Genomic DNA, 17,547 nt, shown 5'->3' on the forward strand with positions numbered 1-17,547 from the left:
TACGCCCTGCTCCGGTAGCGTTTATGCACAAACAGCACGTACAAGGGCAGTTCTGGAGTCTTTTCTTGTGGCTCATACTGTTCTGAGAACAGCGAAGGACGGGGAGAGAATTCAGCCCGCGTTCACGTCTAACGTGGGATGCGGTTTAATCAGTCACCCCTCGCTGGGACGAGCTCAGAAATGGAAATCCCTCTTCCAGAGGTGAACAAACACACAGGATCACCAACTTTGGTTTGGTTGGGATGTGTTTTATATAAATAATAATTAAAAACATTTATTGGGGAAAAAAAAAAAAAGAAAACTAACGAAAAACAAAGCTAACGGAAAAAAAAAAGACCCAAGACATCCTGCTAGAGCAGGTGTCGGTGCGTTTGTCTTGCACAGATCAACCCCCCCCCCTTCCCCCAAAGCTCTTCACAACATGCATTTTTTTTGTCATATGGGTATATAATTATCATTAGCATTCTCACCAGAGGCAACTCCAATATAGTAACTGATGTCTTGTTCATTATTCTTTTACATACCTCAAATGTGAATCTTGAACTGCAGTTACTATAAAATTAAAGATCCGCTAAAACTAAATGTCAGATCTGTGGGGCAACAACATTCTGGCACAAGGGGGAGGAGCAGAAAACCAGCCCCGCCTCTTCAGGTGATGATCTGTGACAAAAGGGTGGGGTGAGAGAGAGAGAGAGAATGCAGAAGAATAAATGGAGTGATAGGCTCACAGTGCATGAGAGGAAGAGAAAGTAGAGGATAAAAATGGGGGGGTAAAAAAACAAAAACAAAAAAAAAAACCTAAACCAAAAAACAGGAGTTCCCTCCTGCTCACAGCATTCCCAACCCAGTCAGTCCTTTCCAGGGGAAAAAATAATATATCCACGCTTCCTGGCATCGTTTCCGTTAGGGTTCATAGTCCATGGCAAAATGTATGTCAGGAGCTGTGGTTCGTGTTCATGTCTGGAAATCCAAAACAGGAGAGAGCAAAAAACAACAAACCTGCAGACCAGAGAGAACGTGTTAATGACCAACCATCCTGAAAATTAGCTTCTGACAAAGTATCACAGAGACGCTTTCACACGTACAGAACGGCATCATTAATAGTTGTGTGGGACACCAAACCTTTGGCATTTCACGTTTAAGTACGCACTGCCGAACAAAACGGATGTGACGTGGTTGTTAATTCTGCATTTGTACTTTGATGATATCAAAGCAGCACTTGGCCATCTCCCCTCTTTTGTATGCTGCTCGGATTAAATGAAACCGTCCAGTTTAAAAGTGCACAAATACAAAAGCAATTTTCTGCCCTATATTTAGCCTATCGGACATGCAGCTAGGCTGTCTCTTTTAGCAGGGCCCCCCCCCCCGTTTCCTCCTTCCTGCATTTAGAACACTGTTCGAGATCAAACCTTTTCTGCCTGCTTCTCGCTCACCACAGCCACCTTTTATCCGTCTGTGAAGCGTCTGAGTCATCGCCGGCTAGCACGCAACACGCTAATGCTCTGCCTCTCTGCAGTGGGTGTGAGCGGAATCAGAAGAGTGCCCACCCCTCTCAGCCTCACGAACACCCTGCCTGTGGGAGAAGCCCTGGGGGCCAGGGGGAGGGTGTGGTACAGACATGGGAGTGAGTCATCGGGACCCGCTGCTGTGGCAGGCGGAGAAGAGGCCCAACTTCCCCAAACACTGTGCTCACGCACGCGCTGACAACCCCCCCCTCAAAATGGCAGAAGTGGACCGCCCCTGGAACTTTCCCCCAACACTAGAATGATTGCTGTGACCCTGTCGTCAGAGCAGCACCAGCAGCCTAGGACCTGTCCTGTGTTAAAGACGCCAGGCTGCTCGGAGGCCTTATGCAGGACATTGTGCTCCCATGCGATAGAGTCACTCATCATCAGTGCAGACTCAACCCCCCCGCCGCCAGCTCCAGGAACCAATCAGAGTACGCCACCAACACTATGTGCTTAATTAGATAAATATCAGCACTGTCCACGCAATTAAAACCTGCAGGGCCATTAGACACTGGACACAGGTTCGCTTCACGACAAGTGCGTGGCTGGACTGTACGTGTCCATTTTACAGCTTACACACAACTATCTATCTGAAATATCTAAAAACCAAAAGGACTGGCTAAGTGAAAACGAATGAACAGGGACAAAGAGTTCTGCTTTCAAGTGAGAGAGCTGCGCAAAATCATGAAGTCGTTTCAAGAGATGAATGTTTTTTGTTGTTGTTTTTTTTTTATCATCAAGTCACCACAAAATCAGAACTCAAGGAGCAGACATGACAAAGCGAGGTCTGATGGGCTCCTCCCCCTGCTGGCTCACCTGTACAGAGCGAGACGCAGGTGCGGGAGGCAGAGGGAGAGGGGATGAGGTCATTGCTGCTTGCAGGTGGAGAGTTTGCGGATCTTGCTAGCTGCAGACACGCCCTTGCGGGAGGGGTTGGAGGAGGAGCTGGACACGCCCTTGCGGGAGGGGTTGGAGGAGGAGCTGGAGCGACGCTCTGCCCTGGACTTCAGAGTGCCCGCCTCCGTCCCGTTCACGCACAGCTGCGGCTTTGGCGCGGCACGGCTCTGCTCCGGACCGCGCTCTTCCTCCTCTTCCTCTTCTAAATCCTCTTCCTCCATGCCCACTTGCCCTGTAGACAGAACATCTTATGGATTTTAGTCAACTACACTTGATTTTAGTCAAGTTTTTAAACGACATCGTGTGCTTGCACGGGTGCCGCTCCCCCCGATGCATACAGGTTCTTCAGCTCGGCCCGTTCTGTTAACAAATGAGCCAACAGCCGCGCTAGTAGTGACCAAAACTTTCCCGAAACATCATGAAGGTGGAGTGAGACGTCTCCCGCATCCACAGCCTCCTTTCCGTTAACGGAGCGGCGACGGGCGCACGCGCAGTCTTCCTGGCATTTTCCCTACAGCCTCGCGGCCTTTGTCTAGGTGCGACGCCCCCTCGTGCGGATGGGCAGCGAACGTTTACCTGGCACTGTGAAGTCCTGAGTGTAGATGATCTCGTCCTCGCCATCAAACAGCTCGTCATCCTCTTCCTCGCCGTAGCCGTGGAGGTCCTCCAGGTAGGGCACCACGGTCATGCTGCGCCAGATGTCACGGGTCTCGGCGCTGGGGGGGATGGGCACAGGCAGCTCAGAGGCAGGATGTTTCTTCCTTACCCAACTGTGCCAAGGCAAAACACGAGAGAAGGGGCTTCAGGCAAGGGACCCACTTTTATTGGTTAGAAGCAAGCTCCCCCAGGACTAGACTGGGAACTTCAGGTGAGGGGCTTCTGCTCAAAGAGTCACAGCTAAGCAGGCGAAATGGAGTGTTCCAGTTTAAACAGTTTACACTCTAGCATTTTGTTGAAGTGCATAATTGGTTACTTTTATTTGGTGCAAATGGAGTTACTCATTTGGGTCCCAGTGACCTCACTCCTATGACTCACTCCCACTCAGTCGCTCCCTCTCCTCCTCCTCCCACTCCCTCTGGTTTCTATGGTTATTATTAACCATAGAGACCATGACTCCTCTGCCTCATCACACCTCAGTTAGTTAGCAGTCCCTTGTGATGCACTCTGCATCTCTCTCTCTCTCACACACACACCTCAATCTTTCTGCCCATTTCCTAGCCATGCCCTTTTAGTCCCACTGTTTTACTCTCTCTCATATCCTCACCAACAGCACTTTCCCACCCCACCCCCTCTTCCAGCCTCACTCCTCTCGGACGGCGCTTGTGCATTCGCTGCGGCGGCAACACGGGCGATGAATGAGAATCGGCCCTTGCATGTTCACAGCTGTGCTCGACTTACTTGTGCTGCCTAATTTGCTGTATTGAGAATCTCTTCACAGGATCGTATTCAAGCATCCCTACGAAACACAAACACAAGGGGACAGAATGAGAGGGGCATTTCCGTAGCTCTTCCGCTGGTAAAATGCGCAGGCAAAGTCAGAAAGTCGTCGAGGTGCAGTAATCAGACGAGTGAGAGAGAGAGAGAGAGATGTAGAAGGTACCCATAGCTGTGGTGTACCTGTTTGTGTGTGTGTGAGAGAGAGAGAGAGAGAGAGAGAGAGAGAGAGAGAGAGAGAGAGAGAGAGAGAGAGAGAGAGAGAGAGAGAGAGAGAGAGACCAAAATGAAGGCAGGGTGTGTTCACAGGTGAGACACCTGCAGCTCAAAGTGTTAACACACAGCTTCAATCAAAATGCCAAAATAGGTAAATGCTAGCTCGCTCCATTTTAAGACGGCCTTTGTGCTCTGTATTCCAAAAGCGTTTTGGAGAGAGGAGTTGGCAGATCTCAGCTTTCCTCTCCTTAGAGGTCAGTCCCATGCGGGACAAGTGCGAGACTGTCTGCGAGTGCTTAGAGCTCCGTGACAACTGAGTGAGTGAGCAAACGCTCATGCTGGAACGTGATATACCAGCGCCCTCTGCTGGACGAACCGGTGAAGTGCAGCATGGCACAATTTTTCCCTAAAGTCTTAGTGCTCAACTCTTTCATTACAACTCAAATTTGTTTCAAAATTAATAAACTTCATTAAAAAAAAAAAAATAATAATAAAAAAATCTGTGGCTGACGCAGAACCGGTCCCCAGCGCAAAGATTTCGGGACGTGAACTACTAAGCGGACGCTGTGTGGGATCAGACAGGACGGAGGTTCTGCATACCTCTTAACAGATCAGACAGCAAGGGACCGCACTCCTCCGGAATAGTGTAATCTCCCTTGCCGATGTTTTCGAATAGCTTATAGATGTTATCGCCCTCGAACGGGTACAGGCTTGTAGTTATGTTGTATCTGTGGGGGAGAGAGACAGGCAGGTGAGGGCCACGGAACCGTGCGTACTGCTTCTGCGTCCTTTAGTTTTACATGCTTCCTCAGGACTAAATCCGCCGCAGGAGTTCAGAGCGGCGCACATCTGACCGTTTCGGACGAATCTGCAACATGTCGAGTTGATTTAGTACTCGGCCAAGTTTGATCAGACAGCCTAATTTAAAGAGGACCCCCCCCCCCCCATCTGTCCTCCGAGTGGTTTTCTAAAGAGAGAAACCCAGCATTTGAAATTCAGCCCACTGTTGCAATCCGACGTAGTTTTCTGTGCCGTGTCAGGCCCTGCAATAGCGTATGCCCTACACACAGGTCATCTGCAGATTGCGTTGCACGTCTCCCCCGCGCCCACACGCTTCCTACGCCTTCACACTGACCTGGCATCAGTTTCGGGCTCTGACTTCAAAATGAGCCGTGACCGTGGCGGCAACGGCTGTTTTGTGGGCCAGACGCTCAGCACAGTTAGAGCAGCTGAGCGAACCTCAGCAAGCAGCGTGCAAGCAAAGCTGCAGCCATGTCGCCCCTTAGACATTCTGAAATATGTATTTAATTACATTTTGTGCTGGTCTGACATGAAGAACATTAAATGTAATTTAAATCAAGGCACTTTTTGGGTCAATAGTTTTGCACTGTATTGCTTTTCTACCATGCCGCACGGTAATCCCATTCATTAGATGAATGGCGTGAAGCAGCGATAACTGACTGCAGCGATAACCACCGTGGCTACTGGCACTACTCACAGCGTAACCCCCGCGGACCAGATGTCCACTTTAAACCCTGAAAACGTGTCAAGCCCATTGGCGATCTCCGGCGGCTGGAACGCAGGCGAGCCCTGACTCGTCCGGCATGTGTCGTCCTCCGCAAACGGGTGGAGAGCCTAAGGGCAGAGGGGGAACCGAAGGTCAGTAGGTCACAAAGGTACATGGACATCAATAAACTCATGGAAATGCGCCTTCTAGGGAACGAGGGGTGTCTCGATCCGTGACACGATGGGAAAACTGCCCCCGGAGAGAGGAAGTGAATCACACCAGAAACGGACCGAAGACGCATCTGGAGCTCTTTGGGCTGCATAGCCACCAATTAGCAGGAAATTAACACTACGTGGGTCACTCGTGTTTGCTCAAATGCCAGCTGTTAAGCGACTTTGTCCTTAACCATCGTTATTTGGTTCCCTGTTTGAAAGGTCACTGGGCACTGGACATACTTACCACGCACTTGTACGAGTGCAGATGTGTTGCACATTTGTGTTTGGTGTGTGTGGATTTCTCTGCATCACATCAATTGTAATGCTGGTAAACAGGTGGCGACTAATATCTTCTTTAAAGACCCATTCATTTTCTACAAAATTCTGATTCAATCTTTGATTAAATTATTTGGAAAGTTTTAATGTTTCAAGCGTAACCGCCAGGGCAGTGGCTGTGTGCGATGTCGTCGTCTCACCTCTGCTACGCCCAGGTCTGAGATCTTCAGAGCTCCATCTGTGGTCAGCAGCAGATTCCCTGGTTTAATGTCTTTGTGAACGATCCCCTGGCTGTGCAAATATTCAAGGCCATCCAAGAGCTGGCAGAAGTACCTGAAACGCAGCAAGAGCGGTCAGCCTCATCTCCTTCCTCTCCTCACGCATCCCGTGTGCTCTTACTTGTGGTGCGTGTTACAATGGCAGGAATTCCCTAAATGTGCTGGAACGTGCTGCAAATTAAGATGCTAAAAGTGAATTTGAAGTCCACGTCAACTAAAACTTTCTGATATGCATGTATGCATGCACGCGCGCATGTATGTGTGTGTGTGTGTGTGTGTGTGTGTGTGTGCACGTGTGTGCGAGAGAGAGACAGCGAAGGCAACCTACCCGTGAGCTTGAAACACAGGGAATCTTTTCTCTGGCACACTGTCCAACATTTCCTGCATGCCGCACACACAGTACTCCATTACCATATACGTGCAGCATGGTCAAGGAGGAATCAAACAGCACCAGGGTGTAAGTCATAAACGAGAGAGAAAACAAACACATACAAACAGCAGCAGCAGCAACAACAACAACCACAGTCAAGGTAGTGAAACCTCCCTTCCGTGACAAACTGCAGATATTTTTACAGAATTGCTTTTGCAACGTCTTGAAGCCGTGCATCAGCATCAACACAGCGTAAACAGGCATCTAACTTGTAATGTTTTGAATAAGGAGGTGCGGCCATGTCACACTCGGCTTTACCGAGCACTTGATCACTCGATGCTCAGACAAAGGCTTCTTCGTTAGCCGCCCGTAGGGAAACGGGGAAGAATTACTCTGCTGGGGGTGGTTTAATGCAGGCGGCCTAGGTGTGGGGCGTGTGTGTGTGTGTGTGTGTGTACAGATTGGAACCGCAGCCAAGTTGGGCAACACTGCTCACACCCCACAAAATGCCTTTAGTGGTGAGGAGTCTGAGAATTTCCCAAAAGCCTTCCCCTGAAAAGAGAGCTATGCTCATAGATGCTAGGCATGATAGGAAAGAGTGCTCAGTGACGAAGGTGTTCGTCGCTGTGTACACGTGGTGGACAGCTAGCGTAGGCTCCCCTCACCTGGGCACGCCAGTCCTCGAACTGGGGTAGGACCATTTGACACAAAAGCATGCAGAAACACTGGCTTGCCCTGATCTACGTAGAGACTGATCATACCTTTAACAGGTTTAAACTGAAGGCTGGCGTGATGAATTACAGTAATAACCTGAACGGACCTGTAGGAAATGCCCAGGGTGGGTATTTTTTCTGTGGGTCTGATTATCGCTTCCACAGCGGCTAACCAGAGGCATATGACACATGCACCCTGACCTTAGGTCAGCCGGCAGGGTCTGCCCGTGAGCCACTGTGCCAGCAAACGCACACGGAAATGACTATAAAGAACTGCCAGCTCTCATTACAAATACACTACCCTGGTCCATTTCTTCGTAATAAAACCTATATTTGTAATAAAATAAACACAGAGGTTTCTGGGGTGTTAAGTTATGCCAGCGATTAGTTAAAAAAATCAAATAAATAAATAAATAAATAAATCTCTCACCTGACAAAAATGCCCTACAGACATGCTGTTCTTTACAGTTTGATGCCTTTAGCGACAGTCCAACAATTGGGCAACTCCCCCAGTAATGGCAGAAATGGGTCTGTCATAAGACATCACACTGACATTGTGCTGTCACAGGACAAGTATGGCATAGTTCAAGGAAACTCCTACTTTTCTTTTACATTTTCTCCTACTGAAACATATATAATATATAGCCAGACTCCAGATGAGAACTAAGGACATGTCCTAAATGAGCACCAGAGCGTGTGTGTGTGTGTATGGCAGAGAACGGTGGTCGCATTCACGTTCGCAGGCGTGACAGACGTAAATGTCTCCATGTTCTGAAGGATATATTTTCTGCTTCTCTTCATTGTACAACACGTCCACCAACTGAATCACATTTTTATGCTGTAGTCTCCTCAGCAGCTGGATTTCCCTAAGAAGGGAGAAACAACATACATACACACACACACACACACACACACACACATACACACACACACACACACACAATAAGAACCAACCTACAAGTATGACCCAAAAAAACAACCCCCCCCAAAAAAAACCCCAGAAGCTGTTTCTCCACGCGTTACTTCTATAATAATATACTTATGATTCATATAATTAATTCTTCATTAGATTTAGCTTAATTAGCTCATGAAGCAGTAAGTCAAAGCCCAAAGAATGCAGAAGGACCTGTTGCAATCAAAAACTTTGGTCCAAGAGGACCTTGTGTCCACAGTTAAAGTGAGTGTCAGCAACCAGACTCCCCTTTAACAGTGGAACTCTGAGGGAACAAAATCTTTGTTCAGCTTAAAAATGTTCAACATACTGTTTGGCAGACCTTCAGAAAATGTTCAAAAACCCTGAATTGCTCTAGTAAAGTTATACAAAAATAAACAAAGAGAGAGAGAGACACAAACACTATTTTTAGTTTGTATGTAAAACAACAACCATACTGGGTCAGTACAATAGCAGTCTCATTATGTCAGTATGTCAGCATACACCATGTTGCACTGTAACACAAAATTCTTAATTTTGTAGCATTCAGTAAAAACACCACATCAATACTAGAACCGCTCAAATGTTTACATGTACACATTCGGTTACCGGTGTTATTAATTCCCCACAGTTGCACAAATCGGTGCGCTGAACCATAGATATGAGTAGATCATGAACATGCAACTTTTGAGATGGGCAGTAAAGCGTTGACTCAAACTGCAAGACTGCAGATATCAGACATCACTGCAGCCAGTGAAGAAAGTGTGGACAGTGAGGCACGCCCAAAACCCAGCACATTTGCAGCTGGTCTTTCTGTACTGCGTAAGGGAAATGACTCATGTCTCCTTCACAGGTCACTATTGCGGTCACCTTGGCATAACATGGGCGAATCACACAACAGTGCAATCAAAAGGAGGTGTGGCTACAGTACCGAATAGGTCTAACTGAACAGTAAAAACTGAACTATGTGCCGCTGACTGGGGTGTTGGTTTATTCATTTATTGGTTTGTTTATTGCAATGTGTAATTTAATTAACTGACTTAATTATTTAATAGTTCCCAAAGCACTTTAATCATTTCCAAGAAAAAGAAGAAACACACGACAATTAAAATAATTAGAATTACTGTTGTGATTGTGTGTAATAATAACAAAGTTCTGATGTGATTGAATAAGATGTTTCACCAGGGGGATTAGGATTATAAACAAAGCACATCTCCATCATTATCATCCATCTTATGATTCAATATTGTATTTAGTTACATTCCAAAAGTGGTCTAAACTAAAGGGAAATTGCATCCTGATGTCAGAGTAGGTTGTGCAACATCAGTCTTGGACATGCAAAAAAAAAAAAAAACACCCAACAACATTCCATCTCCCTTTAGACCAAGTCTGTGTATGTAGACTGGAGGCCAAAGACTAAATAGTGGTAATTTTATTAAAGGCTTCTTTAACAACTGCTATCTATATCGCTTAAATATATAATGACTGATAATGAATATAAACACACACACACATTGATTTCTTTGGTGTGAAAATATGACTGGCATGGGTATCGAATTATTATTTTTTTTAAAAATATAACTCCATCATATGTTGGATATACCGATACTGATGTGAAGTATATTAAATTATGACTAAAACAGAATTCCAGTGAATATCTACATAGCAGCACATTCAGAAGGAAAAGATTGTTTTTAAGTGTGAAGTAAAACCAGATTAATTCCATTTTGTACAATGTAAGGGTGTATTCCTAGAACCAACAATAAGATATATATAATCAGTAAATAATTTAAATACAAGTTAAATAAGACTCTAAAAAAAAAAAAAAGGCTACTTTCCTGGAATTGATGAAAGCTTTATCATATAGCTCAACATCACAGAACCAAAACTGGCAAAAAACTCCACTTCTTTGGCAAGTGGACCTATAGTGACATGTTGCAGATTCTGACAAGTACCCCATGTGAGGTGTACAGCACCTCTCTTTTCCCTCAAGCTAATCTTTTTCTTGTAGTTACTACATAAGTGAACTGCTTGACCTCATTAGGGAGTGATAAAAAAAAAAAAAAGAAAAAGATAATGAATCTTAATTCTGAGGGGGAGGAGAATACAAAAACAAATGTGCTATTAAGGAAAAACACGTTTGATTCGTGTATAGATCCCCACTAGTCGGCTACTTCAAGGTTTGATCAGCACATGCTGGTTCTGACACAAACCTACTACCATCATTATCTGTTTACATTTTCAGCCATTCATGTCAAATAGTATTTCTCTTATTCACAACTGCAATTTAAGTTTCAGTAGACATCGGGTAGATTACTTGTGTTGAGACTCTATTTTAATTTTAACACCCTCCACATCTAAAGTTTCCGTGCCAATCCAACCCACGGACAGCCTTCTTCTGGACATGTGATTCTCTCTACCAGAGAGCAGGCAAAAAGCACCAGAGTTTCTGCGTTTCTTTTGCATACATGCCAGTGTTCATCTCCTTTTAACTAACAAACAGGTTGATCTGTGGTACAAGGTGGATGGCTGTTATAAAGGCCAAGTCATTAAAAAGCGGCATGGCAATGGTATGTGACAGAGCAATAGAACAATAATTTGCTTAATATCGTCACATTTAAGTTGTCCCAAAATTTGATACATTTATGGGTCAGCCCAAGGTTAGAGCTTTCTGCCTCACTCTTGCTCCGGCTTCAATAAGTCATATGTACGTAGCCTGCAGAGTAAAAAGTCGACTTTGTTTCAGCGTGCAGGTAATGCAATTTGAGTAGAGCTGCTATTCACTTTGTTATTGCTGTGTTATGGTCCTTTACAATATATTTAAAATGAAAACCCATATCACAATAATGATGAGAATATGATTATCATGCAGCCCTAATTTCTAATCCTTAGTTACTTTCCCCCCCATAAAGTCAGTTATTACTGTGTCAGTTAGATTCAGAAAGTAAGCAAAATTCTCAAATTAACCTTTTTTGTACAAAAGTATGCAAAAATTCAAAACACTAGTAAATGCAGCAAGTCTTCTTAAAATCACTTGTACAGAAATTTAAGAAATAATTTGCCTGTAGTTATTTCTGATGCACATTGCATGTTGTCTAGCTCAGAAAAGAGAACTATAGCACACCTACAACGAGGGCCTTGTGCCGACTTGGCCCGCTCAGTTCCACGCTGCTGCTTCTTATTGTAAAATGCGAGAACCAGGACCTGTTTACAGACACCTGCAGCACGTGGAGAAGTCATGGGGCCTGTGCACTCTGATGCTCAGCACGGCCACGTAAGGTCACCGACAAGTCAATTAGTGCCCCGAGTTTGACTCGGTTCTTTCGGAAAGTAAACTGCAGTGAAAGCTGTGAGACAGGGAGCATTACAAAGGCACAGTCTCACTGCCCAGGGCAGAAGAGACAATAACTCCGCAGCAACGTAACTTGATTAAAATCAGAGCTGGTAAAGCTCCCGCGTGGCCACATATAAACCAGCATCTTGTGTGGCGTACAGTCCTAAAATGGGATTAAACGATGCCATGAGGAGCAGAGACATGGAGGACAGGGGGGAAGGAGAGACCGAGAGAAGGAAGAGCATCTCTGTCGTTTTCTGAACAGCTCACACAACAGAGCAAGCGTGTTTGCACAGGCCAAAAATAGCTCCAAATATAAGAGGAAGGTGTTGAGGCACACTCTCACAGAACGGCATTATTGAGCTCTGTCTGTTCCCATCACTGGAAATCTAGCACAAACAGACATGAAGCTGGTTAGCAGACAGTGGCCAATCACTGCTACAGCCCACCTCCGTGAAATCAGCAGACCCATCAGTTCAAACTTAAGACAGGGCTTAATGGTCTTAACACACAACTACCTCAGGAGGCAGGAGTGCTGTATTCTATGTCACAAAACTAAAAATGGCAATTTCAAGTCATAATGAGCAGTGTGAGCCCAGATGAAGGTCTATGGACCTCAGTCCCAGAGGTCAAGCCGTCCCCTCACCCCCACCCTCCCACCCCACACACGAAAACGTACAACTGCTGCATTCCACACACATGACCATGGGAACAGCAGTGTGTTATGCAATTCCAGTTCCTCTCCACTAGTGCATGTGTGTGAGAATCTACCAGCCAGGGCATGCTGCCTCAGAGAAGCAGGAATGCTAATTGCTGCTGTGAATGGGGAGGCCACTATGGCGTTCCAGCCGTAGCCATATAAGGCCAGTGGAAGAGCGGGCGCTCCCCTCCCCGTGTTCTCGCAGCCTCACTGTCTCGCCGCGCCCTCGCAATCTCCCTGGCCCTGAAACAGCAGCTGCACAACATGAGCAGTGTTACAGTATTTGGTTTTGGCCTACGTTGCTGTGGACTTTGACTGGTTTATGGCTTGAATTTGACTAAAACTAGTAAACCCTTGATTTGAATAGGGGTGCACCACATGGGCAACAATATTGCATGGTGATTATAATGCTTGATGTGAGCATGCAGCCTGTTGCAATATCAAGACTGCAAAAAAAACAAAAAACAAACAAAAAAAAAAAACCATTGCAATAATTATTAAGAAATGATGCATCGTGTAGCCATACCTACAATGTGGACACACACACTCTTCCAAACAGTTTAAAAGGCACAAATAAACAAGAAAAAGTGAGTTTACAACAGCAGTTGCCAATAACTCAACCACTATTGAGTTATTCTACTGCATCACGTGCATTTTCTGAGGACACTTATGAGAAAGTAAGAGTCACACATTGACAGCCACAACTGTTCTGAAGGCCAGCTTTGGCTAGTTTCACGACAGTCCACAAACGTTCCCTCACCTTGGAGGCATTACGGATAAACAGCAAACGCGGGCACACAACAGACGTTCACACACATGAGCTGGGGAGGATTTCTGAAGCAGGTCCAAACCCACAACGCTATTCAAAGAGGCACCCCCAGGCTGCACGCTGCCGCATTTTAATTAAGCCGCACGGTGTGATTAAAAAAACAAAAAAAAAAAAAATTCAACTGCTTCCCTCCAAATAAGGAGGGGATGAAAGTGACGTCACACTCCTTAGGAAATAAAGCTCCTGTGCAGCCCTGTAAAAGGAATTAGAGACTGATGTAAAGAAACAAGGGTAGGAAAATGAAATCGCGATGGCCTACATTAGATGCAGCAGAGTGTGTAAGAGAGAGAGAGAGAGAGAGAGAAAGAAGAGAAGCACTGTCTCTAGAAAAACACAGTTTCCCTGTGAGCTACATGAATTGCTGTTGCAGGTCACTGCACTGCTGTGGGGTACACACTTTTTAGAAGCATCTTCCCAGTTTAGATACCACTAGATATCTACTCACATTACACCAATACTTTGTTTTCCTTAATATTTCAAAAACTTGTGTGGAAAATTCTACATATTCTGCGTTTGGGTTCAAGGACAGCAAAAGAAATACTGATGTGCCGTTATTCCAGCCTTATGATCAGGTTAAAATCTCAAGGGCTGTTACATTTCTCCATGTGCTAAAACTGCTCAGGACTGCATTATGAAATGACAGCTTGAAGATAACTGGCTTCCAGTCTGGCCCGCTGAAATGTCAGGGGGGCACGACAAAACAATACACCAGTTTCCCTTTTAAAAGTTTTACCTCCTGCCGCTCCTCTCTCATGACAGACAGTGCAGCTGGCCACTTTGGATTTTACTGCTGAACTGTGTTTTTCTTTTAAAGATGCATCAAGAAGCATAGCACAGGAAGATGAGATGCAGACAGAGCAAGAGGAAAACGGATGGACAGATTGGCAGAATGAAAGAGGAACTGTGCACTCTTACCCGAGCCACGCCACCCCCCCCCCCTCCCCAATTTCCCACATACTTTTTCACATTGGCTTCTCCATTGGGGATCCTCCTTAGTTTCTTTTTCTTGAGGATCTTCACAGCTCTCCTGCATAGAGTCTCTGAGTCCAGCATCTCCTTCACCTTGCCATAGGAGCCCTCACCCAGCAGGTCCCCCATCAGGTACTTCCCGATCAGCTTGGCGCGTTTGCGTCGTGGCTGGTAGATCACCTCCGTGGAGTCGATGCGGTGGATGAAAATGTCCATGCCCATAAGCTCATTCTCGGTCAGGTAGTCCAGATGCTGAAGCTCCCCGACACTCATCTTCCCTCCAGACCCCTTTGCTCTCTTGCTCGCGCTCCCTCTCCTTCACTTGGCTGCAACACAACCCTGGGGTGGTTGCTGGTGCTACTTGGGGGGTGGTGGGGTGGGGTGGGGTCTGTATCCCGGGGCAACAGGGGCACAGTTTTGACTGGGGAGGGGGGAGGGGGGGGGGCACCCACTAGAAAGGTATCAGAGATTAATCATACCTGGGCAAGGTCGGCAGCACTGCTAAGAAAACGGGCTCAGATCAAAGGGGTATGTAAACATGAGTAGCAAAAGTGCCAAAGGGGCAACCAGGAGTCCACAGCAGAGTTCAGACTGGGCAAGGAGCCAGTGATGTTGAGTGCAAATAAGAAGAAAAATAAATAAATAAAATAAAACAAAAAACAAAAACAAGCCCCCCCCCCCAAAAAAAAAACAAAACAAAAAAAACAAAAACAAAAAAAAAACAAAAAAAAAAACCCAAAAAAATCCTAAACTCAAACAAGAAAAGTTTTCTTAATCACAGAGCACAGGCCTTTTGTAATTAAAAGATTCTGTCCTGATGAAGGCAGGCTCGTACTATCCTACATTTGGTATGACTGGACTCCTATTCATCTCCAACAACACATCCAGTGCAAAGTAAATTAGTCTCCAAGATCACCCAGACTTCACAGTATTCTCCTTCTGGACAAGGTGATATGCTCTAGCGCATCAGACGTAACCAACTGGGACACATCTTCACCAGTCCAGACCAACAGCAGCTCTTCTTTGGTATAGCACACCGCACTTTCAAGATGATTTGCTCGTTATGACCAAAACAAACCCCAACCAGTGCTCATCTTGGGAAACTCAAGACACCTGCAATAGGGAAAACCATAGGAAATGGTGAGCGATGTTAAAACAAGACGGAAGGACAGATACCACCAAGTTACAGTAATGACACCTCATAATTACCTAAGGACAAGTAAGCTTTACAAAAGCGAAAATGTTATCGATAAACAAAATAAAAATAGCCAATGTGAGCTTCTGCCAGTCATAACTCACGATTTAGGCACTTTTTCCATAGCGAACAGGTAAATGGAGTGTTATATTGAAATAACCGAATAGCTAACATGCAAGTTATCTGTGACAAGCAATCTGTGACTGCGCTTTGACCGACAAAATGTACAAGCAGAACATACGAAGAATACCAAGACAGTCAGTAGCTACTTTATTCTGCACAAGAACTAAAGTATTTTAATTTCTCCAATTTAACCAACTGTCTACAGTTATACTGGCAAGACTGTAGTGTTTAACAAGCTAGCCAAGTTAGCAACAAGCTACAGCTAGAGTAGCTAGAATATCTTACTGAATGTCACATGCAAATCATATTAATAGGTTAGATACGATACATTATAGTATTGGGTTATATACGATAACTCGTATTAAAAGGTTATATGCGATAACTACCTGTGTGAAGATACAGCTAGCTAACCCTAAGTGACAAATTAGGTAGTAAGCTAGCTAACAAACATCGCAGTTTTTTTTGTTTTTTTTTAACAGATAGCTAACCTAACTAGCGGTTTATTATTACCTTCAATGTCTTTCACTAAATTAGTCAGACAGCATAACAAATACACCCAGGAGGTTTTTTTCCAAGTTAAATCCTTCACGTTTGGTTCAATGGGTAAACCGCACCGCTAAACGTCGACGTCGCGCCACAAGTCCGAGTTCAAGTCTACACGGCGGAGGATGAACACAGACCATCAAACCCGTTTATACGGCTTTGTGTCCGCCCCGCAGTATCCAGCTACGGCCTGTACATTTCACTAAGGTTAAATTTATCTTCGGACTGGCACGACGGCTTACCATCACACACAAGCCAAGCAGCTGAAATTAGTGCCAGTCGGCGTGTTGTCAAGGAACACAAGCCCAGTTAGCTTAGCTAGGGTCCTTGACGTAAAAAGCCATGGCATTAAACTATGTAGAAATCTTACCTCAGCATTGCGATACAAATAAGTGTAGACTCGACTTTATTCCGATTCACCTCTCCTCTAAGTGTTGTCACTGCATTCACGTATATGTATGTGTGTATATATATATATATATACACATGTATGTATGTGTGTGTGTGTATATATATATATATATATATATATATATATATAATATTTGCTCTAGTCTTACTGATGCAGCTGCTTCAAGGCTGCCGCCATCTTGTTTACCTCCCCCCCCTCACCGCGCTAAATGCCAACCTCTGACGTCACTATGGTGACTGACACGCACACACACACACACACACACACACACACACACACACACACACACACACACACACACACACATCTAAGGTCTGGCTGCACCCGCTTTCTTGAACAGGTTCTAACGTCAACTACCTTTCACAGTGGTCTCCGACTCTTGAATTTCTCTCCCTATTTTCTATTCCCGATTATTGGGAAACACTTTATCCATAACCTTTCAGATCTATTTAGCATTAAAGGACTTACTGGTGATGAATGTTTATTATTTTGGAAAAATCATTTGGCCTTTGAATAAGATGGCAAAAATTTGAGATAACTAAATTGTTATCTCAAGAATTTATTTATTGTTATCTAAATTGTCGACTACAGTTCAGCATTTAACACTATCATCCCCTCCCTACTCACTACTAAGTTGGAGGATCTAGGACTGCATCTATCCCTGTATGACTGGATCTCCAACTTCCTAACAGACAGACCACAAACAGTACGGGTGGGCAACTGTGTCTCATCCACCCTCACCCTCAGTACTGGAGCTCCTCAGGGTTGTGTCCTAAGCCCCCTGCTCTACTCACTGTACACCTACGACTGCACAGCCACTTCCAGCTCCACCATCATTGTCAAGTTTGCTGACGATACCGTCGTCATGGGCCTGATCTCGGACAACGATGAGAGGGCCTACCTGGAGGAGATTAAACACCTGGAAAACTGGTGCCAGGAAAATACTCTCCTCCTAAACGTTAGCAAGACAAAGGAGCTGATCATGGATTGCAGCAAGAAGCAGGAGTGGCACTACCAACCTGTGAGGATCAGTGGAACCACGGTGGAGAGAGTAGATAGTTTCAGGTACCTTGGATTTGACATCTCGCAGGACCTGT

General features: G+C 45.3%; 1 protein-coding gene across 4 annotated transcripts; it reads right to left on the bottom strand.

Annotated features, from left to right (window-relative positions):
- Nucleotides 1-5: 5 nt before the first annotated feature.
- stk11 (serine/threonine kinase 11) lies at nt 6-16,620 on the bottom strand. Of its 4 annotated transcripts, none has more exons than XM_035528696.1 (11): nt 16,599-16,620; nt 14,167-15,290; nt 8,197-8,280; nt 6,660-6,749; nt 6,254-6,386; nt 5,554-5,690; nt 4,656-4,783; nt 3,804-3,861; nt 2,982-3,175; nt 2,325-2,637; nt 6-999 (listed from the first exon to the last, which is right to left on the bottom strand). In XM_035528696.1, the coding sequence occupies exons 2-10, from the start codon at nt 14,448-14,450 to the stop codon at nt 2,375-2,377; spliced, it is 1,371 nt and encodes a 456-aa protein (XP_035384589.1). In that variant the 5' UTR covers nt 14,451-15,290; nt 16,599-16,620; the 3' UTR covers nt 6-999; nt 2,325-2,374. The 4 variants fall into 4 exon arrangements, with proteins under 4 accessions (XP_035384589.1, XP_035384587.1, XP_035384588.1 ...); XM_035528694.1 differs by lacking the exon at nt 16,599-16,620 and adding an exon at nt 16,409-16,511; XM_035528695.1 differs by lacking the exon at nt 16,599-16,620 and adding an exon at nt 16,281-16,303.
- Nucleotides 16,621-17,547: the final 927 nt, after the last annotated feature.

The sequence above is a fragment of the Electrophorus electricus genome, chromosome 7 (genome assembly GCF_013358815.1).
Source record: "Electrophorus electricus isolate fEleEle1 chromosome 7, fEleEle1.pri, whole genome shotgun sequence".
Lineage (NCBI taxonomy): Eukaryota > Metazoa > Chordata > Actinopteri > Gymnotiformes > Gymnotidae > Electrophorus > Electrophorus electricus.

What these genes read in the sequence shown, in the direction of transcription:
- stk11 (XM_035528696.1), bottom strand. Translation starts at nt 14,450, where the DNA reads ATGAGTGTCGGGGAGCTTCAGCATCTGGACTACCTGACCGAGAATGAG. An exon ending in AATGAAGAGAAGCAGAAAAT is followed by an intron (nt 6,750 to 8,196) that starts ATATCCTTCAGA and finishes ACCATGCTGCAC; the next exon opens with GTATATGGTAATGGAGTACT. An exon ending in CCTGTGTTTCAAGCTCACGG is followed by an intron (nt 6,387 to 6,659) that starts GTAGGTTGCCTT and finishes GCTGCGTTTCAG; the next exon opens with GTACTTCTGCCAGCTCTTGG.